This window comes from Sciurus carolinensis, chromosome 1, assembly GCF_902686445.1.
Source record: "Sciurus carolinensis chromosome 1, mSciCar1.2, whole genome shotgun sequence".
Taxonomy (NCBI): domain Eukaryota; kingdom Metazoa; phylum Chordata; class Mammalia; order Rodentia; family Sciuridae; genus Sciurus; species Sciurus carolinensis.
In genome coordinates this window covers 94,852,088-94,868,140 of record NC_062213.1, presented here as the reverse complement: position 1 = coordinate 94,868,140, position 16,053 = coordinate 94,852,088, and the positions used below count along the sequence as shown (strand labels likewise).

General features: G+C 59.2%; 1 protein-coding gene across 3 annotated transcripts; it reads left to right on the top strand.

Annotated features, from left to right (window-relative positions):
• The first annotated feature begins 403 nt into the window (after window positions 1-403).
• On the top strand, window positions 404-16,049 carry Zbtb7b (zinc finger and BTB domain containing 7B). 3 transcript variants are annotated; one of them, XM_047545535.1, is made up of 4 exons: window positions 404-453; window positions 611-711; window positions 12,250-13,409; window positions 13,715-16,049. In XM_047545535.1, the coding sequence occupies exons 3-4, from the start codon at window positions 12,256-12,258 to the stop codon at window positions 14,178-14,180; spliced, it is 1,620 nt and encodes a 539-aa protein (XP_047401491.1). In that variant the 5' UTR covers window positions 404-453; window positions 611-711; window positions 12,250-12,255; the 3' UTR covers window positions 14,181-16,049. The 3 variants fall into 3 exon arrangements, with proteins under 3 accessions (XP_047401491.1, XP_047401500.1, XP_047401508.1); XM_047545544.1 differs by having other exon boundaries at window positions 409-436; XM_047545552.1 differs by lacking the exons at window positions 404-453; window positions 611-711 and adding an exon at window positions 6,456-6,785.
• Window positions 16,050-16,053: the final 4 nt, after the last annotated feature.

Here is a 16,053-nt window from a genome sequence, read left to right as displayed (position 1 = left end):
GGGGGCGGGGCGAAGTAGCGGCAGAGGGCTGGACGGGGGTCCAAGGCGGAGCTCCAGTTAAGGTGGACTGGGAGAGATAGGGGTAGGAAAGGAGAGAGAGAGAACGGGGAGAGGGACCGCGGCAGGTGAAGGGAGATAGAAAGAAGGAAAGAAAGAGGGAAAGGAGGAGGGTGGGAAGGGCTCCGAGAGCAAAGTAAGAGCTTGGGGGAAGGTGGTAAAAAGGAGAGAGGGACCCTTCTGCGCCTTCCTGGGACTGGCTGGACGGAGGGGTTGAAGTTTATGTCCTTATTGGGCGGAGGGAGGGGGACCTGGGGGGGCGGGTGAAAAACCAGGAAGTGACAGAGGGTGTTGCTAAGGGTTGGGGGGGGAGTTTGGGGGGTGGCCGGGGGCGGGGGGAGGGAGGGGAGGGATGGGGGGAAAGCAAGCTGGAGGACAGGTGAGACAGCAGGACAGGTGAGGCGGGCCCTGAGGGGGGGGCGGGTGGGAGCCAGGTGAATGTACGGCTCTCCGCGGCCGAGGGGGGGGCGGGCGGCAGGAGGAGGCAGAGGGCGGCGGAGGAGGAGCCCCCCAGCAGCGAGCGGCGAGCGACTGACCGCGGCCTTCTGACCAGGACCGGAGCAGGGCCCCAAGCCCCCGGGCCTGGCGGGGGACGCGCTTCTCCCCACACCCTGTGCCTCAGCAGCTCCAGCCAGCGGACCCGACGGCCAAGAGGTGAGTGTTCCCCACTTTTGTCTCCAGACTCGGGGTCCACTAGACTTGAGACTACTGCAGTGTCCTTCGTCCGTCCTGTAAGTGGGACCCCCTGTTACACACACACACACACACACACACACACACACACAGACCAGATTCCCACCAGTCCGCTTCTCTTTGCTTTCCCGGATCTTTGGAATTGGTTTGGACTGGGAGGAAAGGTAGCGAAGAAACTACGGCCGCTCCCCAACCCTAGGCAGAGGGTCCCCAGAAACTTTCTCTGCACTTCTAAGATCAGACAGACTATCGGCTCCGGGATGGAGAGGGGTAAGGCGGCGCTGAGCGTTCCTCCAGTCTCCTTCGTGACTTTACTGGGAGACCCCAGACCCCACCGAGTTTAGGGAATGGAAACGCTGACGGACTCTAACTAGGACAACGCGCCCCCCCCCCGCGCCCCCTGGCGCGGTGGGTTGGACCCAGGCCAGTTGCATGGGGGTGGAGGGGACCCGAGGATCCGCGGCTTGGGGGAAAGTTACCGGCTGGACTATTCGATTTCTTGCGCCTTCCGAGCCGGGCTCTTACTCCAGCAGTAGTGCGGCTCAGCAACAACCTCCGAACGACCCCTCTCTCCCGCGCCCCTCGATCCCACTCCTTTCCTTCAGGTTCTAGTCCCGCCGCCACCTTTTCAAAGCCAGCTCATGCCCTCAGAACCCTAGAGGAGGGTGGGTGACTAGGAAGAATTCGCCTACCTACCACTGTTTCCCACCGGCGCCGGCGCACCTGCCCCTACCCAGAATGGGGGTCGCTACTATGTTGTTGTAGAACCTAGGGTGCGCTGCTGGCAGAACGTTGCCATTCAAAGGGGTGGGGGGCTTCGCTTTCAATTTCTAGCTATCTCTCCCCTCCTCCCACCCCATCCCAAGTAAGAGAGCGACGTGTCCCGGCCAGAGCGGAGGGGGGTGGCGAGAGTGGGGGGGGCAGCGTGGGCAGCGGGTTGTGCCCGGACACGTGCCTGCCCAGGCGCCCCGGCCCTGCTAGTGTTTGGAGAGAGGGCGGGTCCCCTGCCCCCCGCCCCGTACAACCCCCATGTATCAAAGGGCGGCTGAGACGTGGTGAGACCTCGGGGCGCCCTGGGGGGCGGGGGGGGCGGGGAGCCTGGGTCCGGAGCAGGGGAGGGGCAGAGGCGCTGGTGCTAGCTGACCCACAGGAAACGAGCGCTGCTGACCTAGTTTGGGACACCGGAAGTGGGTGCTGGGGAGAGGGGGAGACCGGCAGGCTATCCTGGCTTCCGGGCCAGGTGGAGGGCGTTCTTGAATTGACCCCCGCCCGAATGCCTTGGAGACCCCTAGCTGCAGCTGAGAATGGAAATGAGTCAGCGCAGCTATTCCCCCTTCCCCCAACTTATTCCTGGAGGAGGGAGACCATTTATCAGGGGTGAGGGGAGCCGGATTGGGCAGAGAGGGGTTAAACCTGGATGGGAACTCTCTGTTCCCTGAGGGAGAGTGTGTGTGTGTGTGTGTGTGTGTGTGTGTGTGTGTGTGAGCGCACATTGAGGTGAGGGACCGAGGCCTGGAGGATTATGGGGTTGCCTCCTGCCCTACACACACCAACTGGTTTGGTCACCCCTGTACCCTCCTGGCACTGCTGGAGCTGGCATGAAGTGGGCATCAGGTTGGGAGGAGATACAGGGCATAAGGAGTGATGTGCTGGGTTGGAGAAAGCCATATTTGTAACTAGGTTTGGATGGCACTCTTCCTCCTTAGTGGTAACTGGGGAGAAAGGCAGGGGGCTCCCCCTGGAGCAGCTGATGAAACAAGGAGAAATCTCTGTCAGTGCCTCCTGTCCCTGGCCCCCGGGACCCCAGCTCCCCCAGCGTGCATCTGTTACATGGTTGCTGTGGGCACAACGCTGCTTGCTGGCACCCCCAGACACTGTCCCTTCCCTTGGGTACCACACCCCCAGCCTTGGCACAGGGGTTAGGAAGGGGTTAATGCCACCAGAAAGGGGCTCTAGGGAAGAAAGAAGGCAGTGCCCACTAGGCTCAGGTGTCAAGGAGACAGGCCTGCTCCAGTGGGCCCTCTGATCACTGCTCAGCCCTGGCCTACATGACCCCAGTGTCTGGGAGACAGGTGCTTTCCTCTTCCCCTTTCCCCATGGTGCCCCCTGGCACCCAGGGCCCCCAGCTCCTCCTTGGCCTAGTGCCCGCCCTGGGAGGGCGCGGCGGGCAGCGGGGGCTGGGCTAACAATGCACCATCGGGCCCTTTGTGTGCTTGCACTTGGCACCCTGGGGAAGGTTGGGGGAGGGGGACCCAGCAGGCATGGGGGGGCGGAGCGCCTCTGGGGTGGGGACAGTGAAGGCTGGGGGGGAGAAGCTGAGAATGAAAGCAGGTGGGGAGGAAAGGGAAGTAGGTCAGATAGGGTGCTGGCCCCCCATTCCAAGCCAAGGCTGAGAGAACCAGCCTCAGATCCTATGGCTGCCTGGATGGCATCATGCTGGAGCCTGAGGTACAGCCTAGAACTGGGCATTTGGGGTCAGAAGTCACTGCCCAGGGGACTGTTCAGATGGAGGAGGCCTGGCTTGGTACTGCCCCCTTCTTGATGGTTGAGACCTAGTTCTCCTGGCCAAAGGCCAAGGCCCCAAGATGGGGAGTGAATGGGCTCCAGGCAGGGCACTGCCCTCTGATAGAAGCCTCTGGGCCTGCTTCAGGGCTTCCTGCCTCCCACCACTTGGTTCCCTGACCTTCCTGCGAGTTAAGACTGCCCTGCCACCAGGCCTTAGGGCCTATGCCTGTTTTGGCCTAGGGCTGAAGAGGAGGGTGGGGGAGGAAGGTGGGGACAGGCAGACGGATAGGACCCTGGCATGGGGTGTGCCCGCTCTGGCCTCTTCCCCCTCCTTCTGCTGAGTAAACTCGTGAGTGAACTTGACGTTTTGCCCGGACAGTTTGAAGTTGCCTCGCCCCCCCCCAGTCCTGCCAACACACAAGCGGCCAGGCGCCAAGGCGGGCCTGGGGGACTGGGGGGAAGGGGATAGAGCTACTGTCATCCACCATTAAGGGCTTGATGAGGGGCAAGAAAGACCCCCCACACCCAGCAGGGCTCAGGTCGTGGAAAGAATCTTGTCTGTAGCCTATCAGCATCTGTCCCATAGCCTTGGGGAGACCAGAAAAGTATTCTCAACGAAGATCCTCTTCTCACTTCTGACCTCTATCCCCACTAGGAAAAGACATCCAGTTGCCATCTGGCCCCCTGATATGCCATCTTTAATGTTCTGGCCTAGGAGGAAAGCTACCTTTAGTAAATACTCAGGGAGCCCGGAGAAGATTGCCCTCTTCATTCTGCCCCACAGCCTAGGAAGGGTGGGAGGCAGGTGGCCTTGGCATCTGAGCTTTCTCTTCTCTGAGGCTTCCCAGCTGCTATGATTTCTGCCCTGCCCATCTCTTGCCCTCATACCTGGACTGGACCTCACACATACCTCCACTATACTTAACTATCTTGCCTGGCTCTGGCCTCCCCCAAACCCTTGCTCTGCCTTCTAGCTTTCCCAGAACCAGGTCAGCCTTCAGAGCCCAGCCAGCAAATACCTGTATCAGATCCAGGGATGGATGGTTCCTCTGGTTAAAAAAAAAAAAAAAAGGCTGATGACAAGCAAATGGAGTTATCGACCCCCACAAATAATCAGTTTGCTACCACTTGACATCACTAATTGCTCTTACGCCTCCCCAGGGCACCAGAATAGCAGGGGAAATGCCTTCCCGGTCCCTACCAGGCCTCATAGTGGGGCTCCCCCAAACCCTTGCTTTCGACCTCATGTCTCTGGCTTCAGTTTCCTTCCTGTTTCCACCGCCCCCCCAACTCCTCCCCACCCATATGCCCCTTTCAACAGACATCCTCTCCTCCTTCCTTCCTCCTTTCCTCCCACTTTGCCTGGGAGCAGGGGTCCTTTTCCCACTCCTAGCCTCTTAGGTCTTCTTAAACACAGCCCTTTGTGACCAAGCCCTCTACCCTCAACACTCACCAAGCCCTCTACCCTCAACACCCAATCAGCTGGGCTCCTGGAATGAGGAGAACCCAGGGCTTCTGAAGGGAACTACAACTCCCAATGTACACACAAAGTAATTATGGTGCATACTGGGAGTTGTAGTCCTTGAGCTCTCAATTGACTGAGTCTGGAAGTGTTTCTGGATGAGGGTAAAAGCCAAGGCTGGATATGTAGCAACATGGGTACCCTCTGTGTCCCTCCACTTTGTTTTTGCCATTCCATTCCCACATAACACCACATATCCATGACTGACATCCATCTTCCTTGCTGAGGCATGCAACCCATCCTCACTTTAGGGCCCCACCCAAGAGATGCCCACACCCTGCCCTGCTGCCCCTGGCAAGGGTGGAATGAGGGGCCCCATGAACTCTCTCCCTGCCCCCTGCCCTCCAGGCTGGTTCCCTCCCTTTATGGGGATCAAAGGGCAGGGAGCAGCCCCACCCCACTCCCTCGCAAGCTGCAAGCACTAGACTAGGGCTCTCAGGCACCGCAGGGACTTTGGTGCCCAAGCAAATGCTTGGGCAAGGGGAATGCCGGGATGTTGGTGTCTGGTGGCAGGGAAAGCCCTGGGGAGTAGAGCCTTCAGTGACTGCTCTTGGGGCTGTCTGCAGCCTCCCAGGTGTTCTCGTGTAGGCCCCTGACCAGTGTGCCGCCTCTTGAGGAGATGGTTTGAGAACAGGGTCTTGGGCCTTATCTGTAGGGCCTAGGGGCCTGGACCCGCCTGGCTGGCACCAAGGTACAGGGGTAACCCTCCCCCACCTCAGGCCCACAGTTGGCATGGGGCGCTGGGAGCAGGGGGGTAGGAGGGAGAGGAGGGCAGGACTGCCAGCATCCTGGTGGGTAGGTGCCAACCGGGCCGGGAGCTGGTGAGGGGCAGCAGGCCAGCGGCATTGAGCCAGCAGCTGTTGGGGGGAAAGGGGAGGAGGTGCTTTAGGGGACATTTCTGTAGTCCCCCCCAAGACTAGCAGGATTTGGGAGGCCTAATGTCTGAGGATACTTGGGTACCCTTCATTCCATAAATAAGGGACCCCAGGAGTTGTTTAAGAGAAATTTTGTGACCCACCCATCTCTGGGCTCAGAGCCTTCCCGAGTTGCCCCTCAGGCCCAGGCGGGTCCCACCCAACCGGCCAGGGTGGCAGCAGCTTGCGCAAGGGGTGGGGCTAGGCGCTTCCCAGCAGATGCCCCCTCCCAGCTCCTTCCTCTTTCCGTGCCCACAGCTCCCCCCATCTGACTCTCCCCCTCAGGGCATCTCTGTCCCCCTGATCCCCCTGGCCACTGGGGGCTGGCATGAGTGCTGCCCCCTGGCCTGGTTGGCAGGGGCTGGCACCCAGGCAAGGAACTGTGGTATGTGAGTGGGTTTGGGGTGAGGCTATGGGGAGGGCGGGGTGCTGCCTTGTCCAGCCCCTGAAGGCCCCAGCCCAGTACAGGGTGGGGAGAAACCAGCCAGTTCCCAGTGGGTCTGAGGGGCCTACTGGAATCTGGAGGACCTCCCTGTGGTCCCTTAATCCCATATGCCCTGAGGGGCTAGGACCTGGGCACCTGTCTCCCCTGGCACTGACTCTCGGGGCTCCCCTCCTCCTTCTTTGGCCACTGCCACCTCCTGTCCCCTCCCCTCCCTTCTTCCTTCTCCTGGTCCCACCTCCAGCAGCCTCTCCCATTGCTCCTCCTCACCTCTGTCCTCCTGGACTGTCCCAGCTCCTACCTTTCCTACCCCTCACCTTTTTCCCCTTTTAGGACTGAGTAAGGACAGGCGGGGGTGGGGACAGCTGGGACTTGGGGCACTGCAGGCAAAGACTCTGGGCCCTCTCCCACGCTGCCAGCCCTCTGTAACCCCTCCCTCCAGGTTGGGGGGGAGGGGGACAGCACCCAGAGGGTTAAGGCTGTAGGGGGGAGGGGCTGGGCCAGGTCGTGGGCGGCCCCTTTGAAGGAGGGAGCTGGAGCAGGGGAACAGCCACCCTACCTCCCCCCCACGGCCTGGCCCTCCTCTCGCCCCTCCCAACCTGCTGCCCCCAGGGGCCAGGAGGAGTTGCCGGCAAGGCCCCTCAGCGTTCAGGTGAGTAGGCCCTGCTCTGGCTTGGGAGGTCAGGCCCCAGGGGAGGCTCGCAGGCCTAGAATTGGCCAAGGGTCAGAGGAGGACTGAAAAACAGGCTGGGAAGAGGGTTCCCAGACTTCCCTGGGGACTTAGGGAACTGAGGGTCTGAAGAGTTGGTGTGTGGGGAGACCAGAATCTGAGGGACCCAAGAGGACCAGGAGAGACATAAGAAGGGGCCTACTGGAGCTGAGTGATTGCTGGGCCAGGCCAGGAGGTTGGACAGGCTGGCAGGGAGCCGGGCTCTGGGGATTGGGCTGGGGTGTCCTCTGGGGCTGGGGGGCTCAGGTTTCTGCCGGCGGCTTGGCGGGTGTGGGGTTACCAGTCAGCTCGGTTACCCAGCCTGAGACATAGGCTGGGGGGAGGGAGAGACAGGGCAGACCCTGGTACCTTGAGCTTTCTCCTCAGGCCCTAAGGGGAGCTGGCACTGCTTAAGCAGACCCTGCTGGGAACCCTGATGACCAGGGTCTGTCTGAGTGGACAGTTGCCCAGCCCAGGGTGGCCACCCTCTGGGGAAAGTCCAGCAGCTCCAGTCCTGGAAACTCTGACAAGCAGAGAGGCACCCATTGTACCCCTCACCCCACATCCGCTCTCGCTATACACACACCCCCCGCCATTTATTCTCCCCAACTGGCCCCCAAATTTTGGTTCCCTGCTTTATTCAGAAGGTGAGTCTGGGTATCCTAAAAGTAATCATCTCTTGGCAAGACCAGGCCAAGCCCTGGAGGGCAGGCCCTGGTCCTTAATTCCTCTGTCCCCTCTTCACCGCACATGCCTGGAGAGAAGAGAAGAGATGCTTGGAGCAGGGGGCCAATGGGAAATGTGGGAAAGACTTGAGTGAGAGAAGTATAGAGAAAGGGGAAAGAAAGGAGAGGTAAGGATGGTTTTTAGCAGGAGGTCTGAGGACAGACATAGTAGAGAGGCGAGGAGCCGAGGAGCCCGGCAAGGGCTGAAGGAGGGAAATCAAAGGATGAATCTTGTGGAAGGAAGACAAGGGTCAGAAAGGTAGGAGAGGGGCAGAAAGTGGAGTCCAAGAAAAGGTCCAAGAGTGAGGGGTGACTGATGGGCGGAGAGTATCCAGAAGTGAAGAGTTGAAGGTTGGGAAGTTGCCCCCATTCCATCCTCCGCCATCTTTTATCTCCCTCCTATTTCCCTTGATGGGGCTAAGGGGCTGTAGGCTAGAGCTGGTGTCATGGAAAGAAAATATGGAGGAACACTGCTCCCTCATTCAGGAGCCCTGTACCAGGATTGGGGGAGTTGGAGGGGAGAAAGACTTAACCCCCACAGCACCGGGAAGCAGCCAACTCCCCTTGCCTCCTTCCCCCTTCGTGGCTTGCGGTCTCTCTTCCCCGCCTCGGCCCCCAGGAAGTGTGAGTGCTGGGGGTGGTGAGGTTAGGAGGGGGGAAGCTTCATATGGGGGATGGGGAAGGCATGCACAAGATTCGAGGGGCTGGATGGGGGGGCGCAACTCCATAAATGTGTGGGACATCCCTGGTCAGAGGACCTATCCTTTGAAGCCCTTCCAATCCTCCAGTGACATGTGGCTTCAGCCCCTTCACCCTGTCTTCCCAACTGGACCATCCAGATGGTGTGGCCCCTGGGCCCCAGAGGCCCTGGAAAGGGGTGGGGAACCTAGGGAACGAGGATTCCTGGGTCCCTGAGGACTTTGGACTGGCTGTCTAGTTTCCCCACCCCCTGGTCCAAGCCACAGGCCAAAGCCCTGGCTTCGTGCAAGAACTTAGCTCCAAAAAACAGGAAGAGAACCTGAGGCTGGAGTTGGGGTGGGGGGTGGGGGGAGAAAGGAGAAAGAAGTAAGGGGGAGGGGTGACTAGCCAAGGTTCTGGGAGCATTGGGAAGAGAATTCCATCTCTCCATCACCCACAGCAAGAAAATGCCCCGGCCTGGGTCTTATCCTTTGTCACCCCAAGCTGCTGCTCCAGGAGAAGCCCAGCCAGGCCCCTTACAGGCTTTCTGGCAGCGCCTAGGATAGGGACTTGGCGTGGTGGGGGTGTGGGGGGGCTCCATGTGCCTGTGTCTCAGGCCCATATCTATTTTCTCCGCCACTAATCCTGGTTCCGCCTGCTGCCCCCCACACTAAGCCTCACTCCCCTAATCCCCAGGGTGGGGGGAAGGGGGGCCAGCTTTACTCAGCTGCCCTGTTCAGGGCCTCCTATCCTGCCCTTCAGCTTGCTCAAGCCAGCAATGTTGGCCCTGGTGCCCCCAGCCCTATGCTAGACACTGCCTGAGGTCAGCACCTGGGAAGAGTTCTGGTCTCTCCTAAGACGGGATCAATGCCATCTACCTTTTGGTTTCTTGGTGGTGGACACACCCTGGCAGGTGTCCTTGGGCACTGAGGATAGGTGATAGGGGCTCTCACCTTTGTCCCCCTCCTACCTTTCTCGCCCTCAAGTCTTCCCCCAACCAAAGATGGGGCAGGCTTGACTCAGGGCCCAGTTTCAAGAGAGCTGCCCACCGGCTTGGCCGGTCTAGCAGGCCTGACAGTGAGGGGAGCCTGGGGGGGTGGCGGGAAAGAGGGGAGCAATGGGGCGGGGCCCTCGGTTCTTCCCCTTACCAGGCAAACAGATCTTGCCTGGTTCCCTGGCACAGCTGCCCCCCCCAACCACCACACACACCCATGCCCACAAGGTCTTAGCAAGAGGGGGCATGCCAGGCTGGGTGGGGATAGGCTGCCTTCATGGGTTGTCAGGGGATTAGGCCCTCTGGGATGCAGAGGTGGGAAGGGTGCCCGAGGTGGGGTGGGCACCAGTACCTCACATTGGCAGAAAGAAGGGGGAGGCCTCTACCCTACCAACCCCTCCCAGATGATGGGCCTAGGAGTGCCCCCTTGGCCTGAGTTGGCACCAGCATAGTTCCAGGTGGCACTTCTCTTGGCATGGGTGCCAGAGCCCTGGATAAGGACTGGGGGAGTTTCCCAGAAGCTGGAGAGTGGTATGAACACCCTCTCCTCGCCACATGTGTCCTCTGATTCTCCCTCTCCTTCCTTGCTACCTCTTGGCCATGGGCATTAGATTTGGGCCTAAGGGGTTAAACACCCACCCCTGCCCAAGCTCTGTTTGAGTTGGTAAACCAGCCTGAGCCTGTGACCTGACAGCTGGGTCAGCCAGTGAGCACCCCCGCCACACCAAGTTGCCAGGGAGACCAGCCCTGGGGTGGGAGAAAGGAGGCGGGCTTAGCAGTGGGAATAGGTGGGGTGGGTAGGGAAGGAGGGAGAGCGATAGGATAAGCCATGTGCCTGCTGGTGCCCAGCTCTCAGCCAATGGACAGCCAGGACAGCCCCACCCATTCCCTTTTGGAGGGACAGGATCCACTTGGGTCCCGGAGGTTGCCCACTGCTGCATAAGTGCCCTCCGCTGCCACTATTGCTACCCACTCAGTTTTTGTTCCTAAGTCCTGGGGCCATTTGCCACTTGTACCATTTGTAAAGTATAGGTGGGAGAACCAAAGGAAGCAGGGAGAACTCCCAGACTGAGTGATCCTGAGAGAGAGGTGATTTGATGATATGTGGCCTATCTAAGCATACCTAGGTGCAGCTTCCAAGCAAAGACAGATAAGTGGATGCTGCTCACTCAAGGCTTCCATGCTGAAGCCCTGGCATTGCAATGAAGGTGGCAAGCATGGAGGCAAACAGAAACAATGCAGTTCTTGTGTCCTAAAGAGGAAATTTGTGGCCCTTGATTCCCTGCCCCCCCCCCCCAAAAAAAAAAAACCATTTCCCCATCAATGGCTAGAGTGAACAGTCGCTGGAGTGTCAGAGAGGCATTGACAAAATGACAAAATGTCAGTGTCTTCAGGTTCATCGGAGTTATACAGATGAGGAATAGGTCTCCTTAGGAAAGGAAGTGACTTGTCCAAGGTCTGGTGGCTCCTTAGTAACCTGGCTCCCTCAGACTGACTTGAGGGAGGGCAGACCTGTCTCCAGGTAGTTTTCTTAGCAGAGCCCATCTGTGTAAGTCAGGGCACACCGAGTGAGCCCACCAGGTATCAAGCATTGTGCCACACTTGGTCTCATTTACCTCTCTCCACAACCCCAGGGGTGAGCTGGAATTCTCCCACATTATAGATGAGGAAAGAGGCTCAGAGATTAAATCATTTGCTTAAGGTCACAAAGCTAACTGCCAGCAGAGTAAGGATTCAAACCCAAGCCTGGCTGATTCCAGAGCCCAGCTCTTTCCAGGCCCCAACACTGGAACCACAGGGTTTGCTCTAGACCCACAAAATGTCAGGGCTGCAGGACTGAGCCCTTGGGGCTTCTACTCCCACCCCTTCCTTGTACAGCTCAGGAAAGTGAACACCAAGAGAAATAACTTGCCCAAGGTCATTCAGGAATTCAAGCCAGTCTCCCCACTTCCAGGTCAGACTTATGCCTCAGCTCCTGTCCCCCAGCCCTGCCTGCCTGAGCCTGGAGACTGATTTCTGTGCTTTCTATGATTAGATCCTGAGGGAGGATGAGGGTGAAACCTCAACCCTCTGGAGAAGGGGGCTCTCCTGGAATGAGGAGGGGGAGGTGGTGAGGTAGTTAAGGAGGAGGAGGGAAGAGGTGGGACTGGAACTTGGCCTCATGGCAGTGGGGGAAGGGCAGGGGTGATGCTTATCTGTGCGGGGCAGGAAGCACCCGCGCCAGTGACACCCCAGCAAAGGGTGGCTGTTCCTTGGCCCCATGGGGGAGGGGAGGATGTTGGGGGAGGGATGCTGGGAGCTGTTTCCCCATTTGGCCCCTAGAAGGGGGGAATCTAAGAAGAGGAGATGAACTTTTGATTGGTGGGGGAGGGGCACAAGGAAGAAGATGATGGTGCTTGGAAGCCCTCCTCTTGTCTGCATAGTGTTTTCTAAGGTACCACATGCTTTAGAGAGAACCTGGCCATGCCTGGCCATGCCTGTGAATCTGAACTCCCTCACTGGCTTCTCCCAGGGCTATAAAGAAGTTCCATCACAAAGACTATTACCCACTTTTCAAATGACTGAGGCCAGAGCCATCAGAATCTTCCAGCCAATTCTTCCTGAAGCCAAAACCAGGACCCAGCATCCTATCTCTCATTCCAGTACCTCTGAAGGGATGCCAATGGGGCAGGGGAAAGAGATGGATATCTAGGAAAGAGCCAGAAAGGCAGGGTTCCTGCTCTCACAGAACAGAACAGGGTAACAGTGATTAGGAATACGGACTCTGGGCCAAACCCTGTACTGCATTTGGAAAATCACTTTACCTGTCTGAATCCTAGTTTCCTTATCTGTGAAATGGATGATAATCATACTTCAGAAGAGTATAAAAGATTAAATGGGCATGAAATACTTAGAAGAGTGTTTGGCATGTAGCCATCCCTCAATAAGTGACAGCCTATGTTGGTGCCCCTTCCCTGGACCCCTTACAGGCTAAGCACTCTTAACCTCCCCCCTCTGCTTGACCCTACAGGAGAAGATGGGGAGCCCCGAGGATGACCTGATTGGAATTCCATTTCCAGACCACAGCAGTGAGCTCCTGAGCTGCCTTAACGAGCAGCGCCAGCTGGGCCACCTATGTGACCTCACCATCCGGACACAGGGCCTTGAGTACCGCACCCATAGGGCTGTGCTGGCTGCCTGCAGCCACTACTTCAAGAAGCTCTTCACTGAGGGTGGTGGTGGGGCAGTCATGGGGACAGGGGGTGGTGGGGCAGTGGCTGGGGGAGCAGGGGCCGGTGTGTGTGAGCTGGACTTTGTAGGACCAGAGGCACTAGGTGCCCTGCTCGAATTTGCCTATACAGCCACACTGACCACCAGCAGCGCCAACATGCCGGCCGTGCTCCAGGCAGCCCGGCTGCTGGAGATCCCATGTGTCATTGCTGCCTGCATGGAGATTCTACAAGGCAGTGGACTAGAAGCTCCCAGCCCAGATGAGGATGACTGTGAGCGAGCCCGACAGTACCTGGAGGCTTTTGCCACCACCACAACCTCAGGCGTTCCCAATGGTGAAGACAGCCCTCCACAGGTGCCTCTCCTGCCACCTCCACCACTACCACCTCGGCCCGTTGCCCGCCGCAGCCGCAAGCCCCGAAAAGCTTTCTTGCAAACCAAGGGGGCCCGGGCAAACCATCTAGTACCTGAGGCGCCCACAGTGCCCACCCATCCCTTGACCTACGAAGAGGAAGAAACAGTGGGTAGAGTGGGCAGCAGTGGAGGCAGTGGACTGGGGGACAGCTACAGCCCTCCCACAGGAATTGCCTCACCTCCTGAGGGTCCCCTGAGCTATGACACCTATGAAGGTGAAGAAGAAGAAGAGGAGCTGGTGTATCCCCCAGCCTATGGGCCAGCGCAGGGCGGCGGGCCCCCACTATCCCCAGAGGAGCTGGGCTCAGATGAAGATGCCATCGATCCTGACTTGATGGTCTACCTAAGTTCCCTGCACCAGGATGCCCTGGCCCCAGGCCTGGATGGCCAAGATAAGCTGGTGCGGAAACGCCGCTCCCAGATGCCCCAGGAGTGCCCAGTCTGCCACAAGATAATTCATGGGGCAGGCAAACTACCACGCCACATGAGGACCCATACTGGCGAGAAGCCCTTTGCCTGTGAGGTCTGCGGTGTTCGATTCACCAGGTGAGCATCAAGGGGGGAAGCTGGGGTGGAGGGAACACCATCTGAGTGGAGGGAGGCAGTCCTAGAGAGGTGAGAGCATGTGTAGGTTCCTGGAATTACAGGAAAGACCAGAAGAAAGCCAAGGAGGTGGGCATGCAGAAGGCAGAGTGGATGATGGCAGGGGTAGTCAAGAGTATCCTGGGACAGTAATGGAGAAGAGAGTGGTAAGAGAAGCGAGTGAGACAAGGACTGGGGTGATGACGAGGATGAGCCAAGGGACCCATCCTGAATATTTCCCTTGCCCTCTCCACCTCTGCCTGTACCAGGAATGACAAGCTGAAGATCCACATGCGGAAGCACACAGGAGAACGCCCCTACTCGTGCCCACACTGCCCAGCCCGCTTCCTGCACAGCTACGACCTCAAGAACCACATGCACCTGCACACGGGGGACAGACCCTATGAGTGCCACCTGTGCCACAAGGCTTTCGCCAAGGAGGACCACCTGCAGCGCCACCTCAAGGGCCAGAACTGCCTGGAGGTGCGAACCCGGAGGCGCCGCAAGGACGATGCACCACCGCACTACCCACCACCCTCCACAGCCACCCCATCCCCTGCTGGCCTCGACCTCTCCAATGGCCACCTGGACACCTTCCGCCTCTCTCTGGCTCGATTCTGGGAGCAGTCAGCCCCCACAGGGCCCCCGGTCTCCACCCCAGGGCCCCCTGATGACGACGAGGAGGAAGGGGCACCCACCACACCCCAGGCTGAAGGTGCCATGGAGTCCTCTTAAAGAGGAAGGAGTGGCCAGGCTGAGCAGCACAAGGGCAGGGACACCCATGCCAAGCAGTGGGAGCATGCAGGACAGACAGCTGGGGTCAGGGGCACTGAGCCTTGCTGGGGTCAGAATCAGCCCCTTCACCCCCAGATCCCTCATTCCAACTCCAAGCTGAGAAGGTTTGGGAGCAGAGGCTCCCCAGATTGGGGTGATCCCCCAAGAAGTGATACATATGATATTATGTATATATTTACAGCTCTATTGTAAAGGTGGGGTCCCTGTCGCCAGCTGCTCCTGGGGAGTAGAAGCAATAATGTATTTCTGATCTGTGGGGTCCCACTTCGGCTATGCGGGTTTCTAGGGGGCGGGGGCTTGGGACCAAAGCCTTGCCCCGCTCCCATGCCCCTTTGGGGGTTTTGGCTGTGTAAGGGGGTGAAGGACTGCCCCTCCCTTCTGAGACCCCTCCTTCCTGGTTTCTGTTCCCTTTTCCTGGTAGTGAATTATGCAAAGGGGGGTGGCAAAGGAAGAGTAGGTGGGGGAAAGCAAGGTGGAAGCTCGAAAGAGTGGGGGGACTGGGCCTGTAAGGAAGGAGCCATCCCAGTCCCCCTCCGCCCTGCTCCAGCGCTGAGTCATGGGGTCCTGGAGAAGAAGGGGGCGGGGTGGCCTGATTGGCTCGCCCGCCCCTGGGGGCAGCGGGAGGAGCCCCGCCCAGCTAGGGGAGCCGCTCAGCTCCACTCCTCTCCCCTTCCCTCCCCTCCCGCGTCCCGGGGCAGGGAATGTCTTGTTCCCGCCGCTCCCTCCCTGGGGCCAGAGGGCAGGGCGGGCCGGGCGGCGTCTTACCCTCTTCTCCTCCCCACCTCCTCCCCGCCCAGGTGCGAGCCGGAGCCGCCGACACCGCTGCCGCCCCTGACTCACGCCGCCCCCGGGCTGGCGGGACGCAGGGTGTGGGACAGGGTGAGGGGTTGGGGGGGAAGCCTTGCGAGCGAGCTAGCGCCACCTGGCGGCCATGCCCTGCGTGGGCGAGCGCCCCCGGCGGTAGCTTCCAGCGAGCTGTCTTCACGCACCCTAGCCACTCTAGCTGGTGAGCGTGCGCCCCCTTGCCAAGGCGCTGCGCTTGCAACTTCTCCTTGGCCGTTGGAAAAGTGGGCTGTGATCCTGTGGAAAAGGGATCCCTTTCCCAGATATTTACCAGCCGGGCTTCTCAACGGGCAGAGAATAATCCCCTCCCTCTTAGGCCTTCCCTCTTAGGATCGAATCCACGCCTCCCCGCCCCTGTACATAGCCTCGTCTGTTGGTCTTGTTGAAATCTAGTGTCAGATTTTTAACTACCCAATTTCGCTGGGGTTGGGGGTACCTACCCACCCCAACCCCTTCCTCGCTGGGTGCTGGACCCCCTTGCGGCCTGGGCTCTGCCTTGCACTATTTCCCCTCCTTGGCCTGGCGGCCCCTCCCCCTCCTTAAGAGGGGCAGGTTCAGGGGCCCGGTGCTCGCCCTCCCTCCCGTGCACCCCTATGCCCATTTGCACAGCTGCCCAGGTACCCCCAACAGTGGGGAGGGGTTACAGGGAGGGGGTAGCGGGACCAGTCCCTGTATCTATTTAAAAAGTGATGATGTAATATATTGGGGTGGGAGGGGAGGTCGGGTGCCCTGGGCCTCATCTTAGCATTTCAGGTGATGGGGGGAGCCCAGGGCTGGGGAGACCTGGGGCCTAGCCCCAGAGAGTGGGGACAATATGGCCTCCCTTCTCCCTACTTGCGGCTTTCCCAGTCAGTGCCTTAGGGGGGGAGGCATTCCCCCCCTCTCCTGTTCCCTTTCCCCTACCCCTGCCCCCCCCCACCTTGGGTGTAAGCGACAGGAAGAAATAATAATAATTTAAGATTCACACTTG

What these genes read in the sequence shown, in the direction of transcription:
- Zbtb7b (XM_047545535.1), top strand. Translation starts at nt 12,256, where the DNA reads ATGGGGAGCCCCGAGGATGACCTGATTGGAATTCCATTTCCAGACCAC. An exon ending in TGCGGTGTTCGATTCACCAG is followed by an intron (nt 13,410 to 13,714) that starts GTGAGCATCAAG and finishes TGCCTGTACCAG; the next exon opens with GAATGACAAGCTGAAGATCC.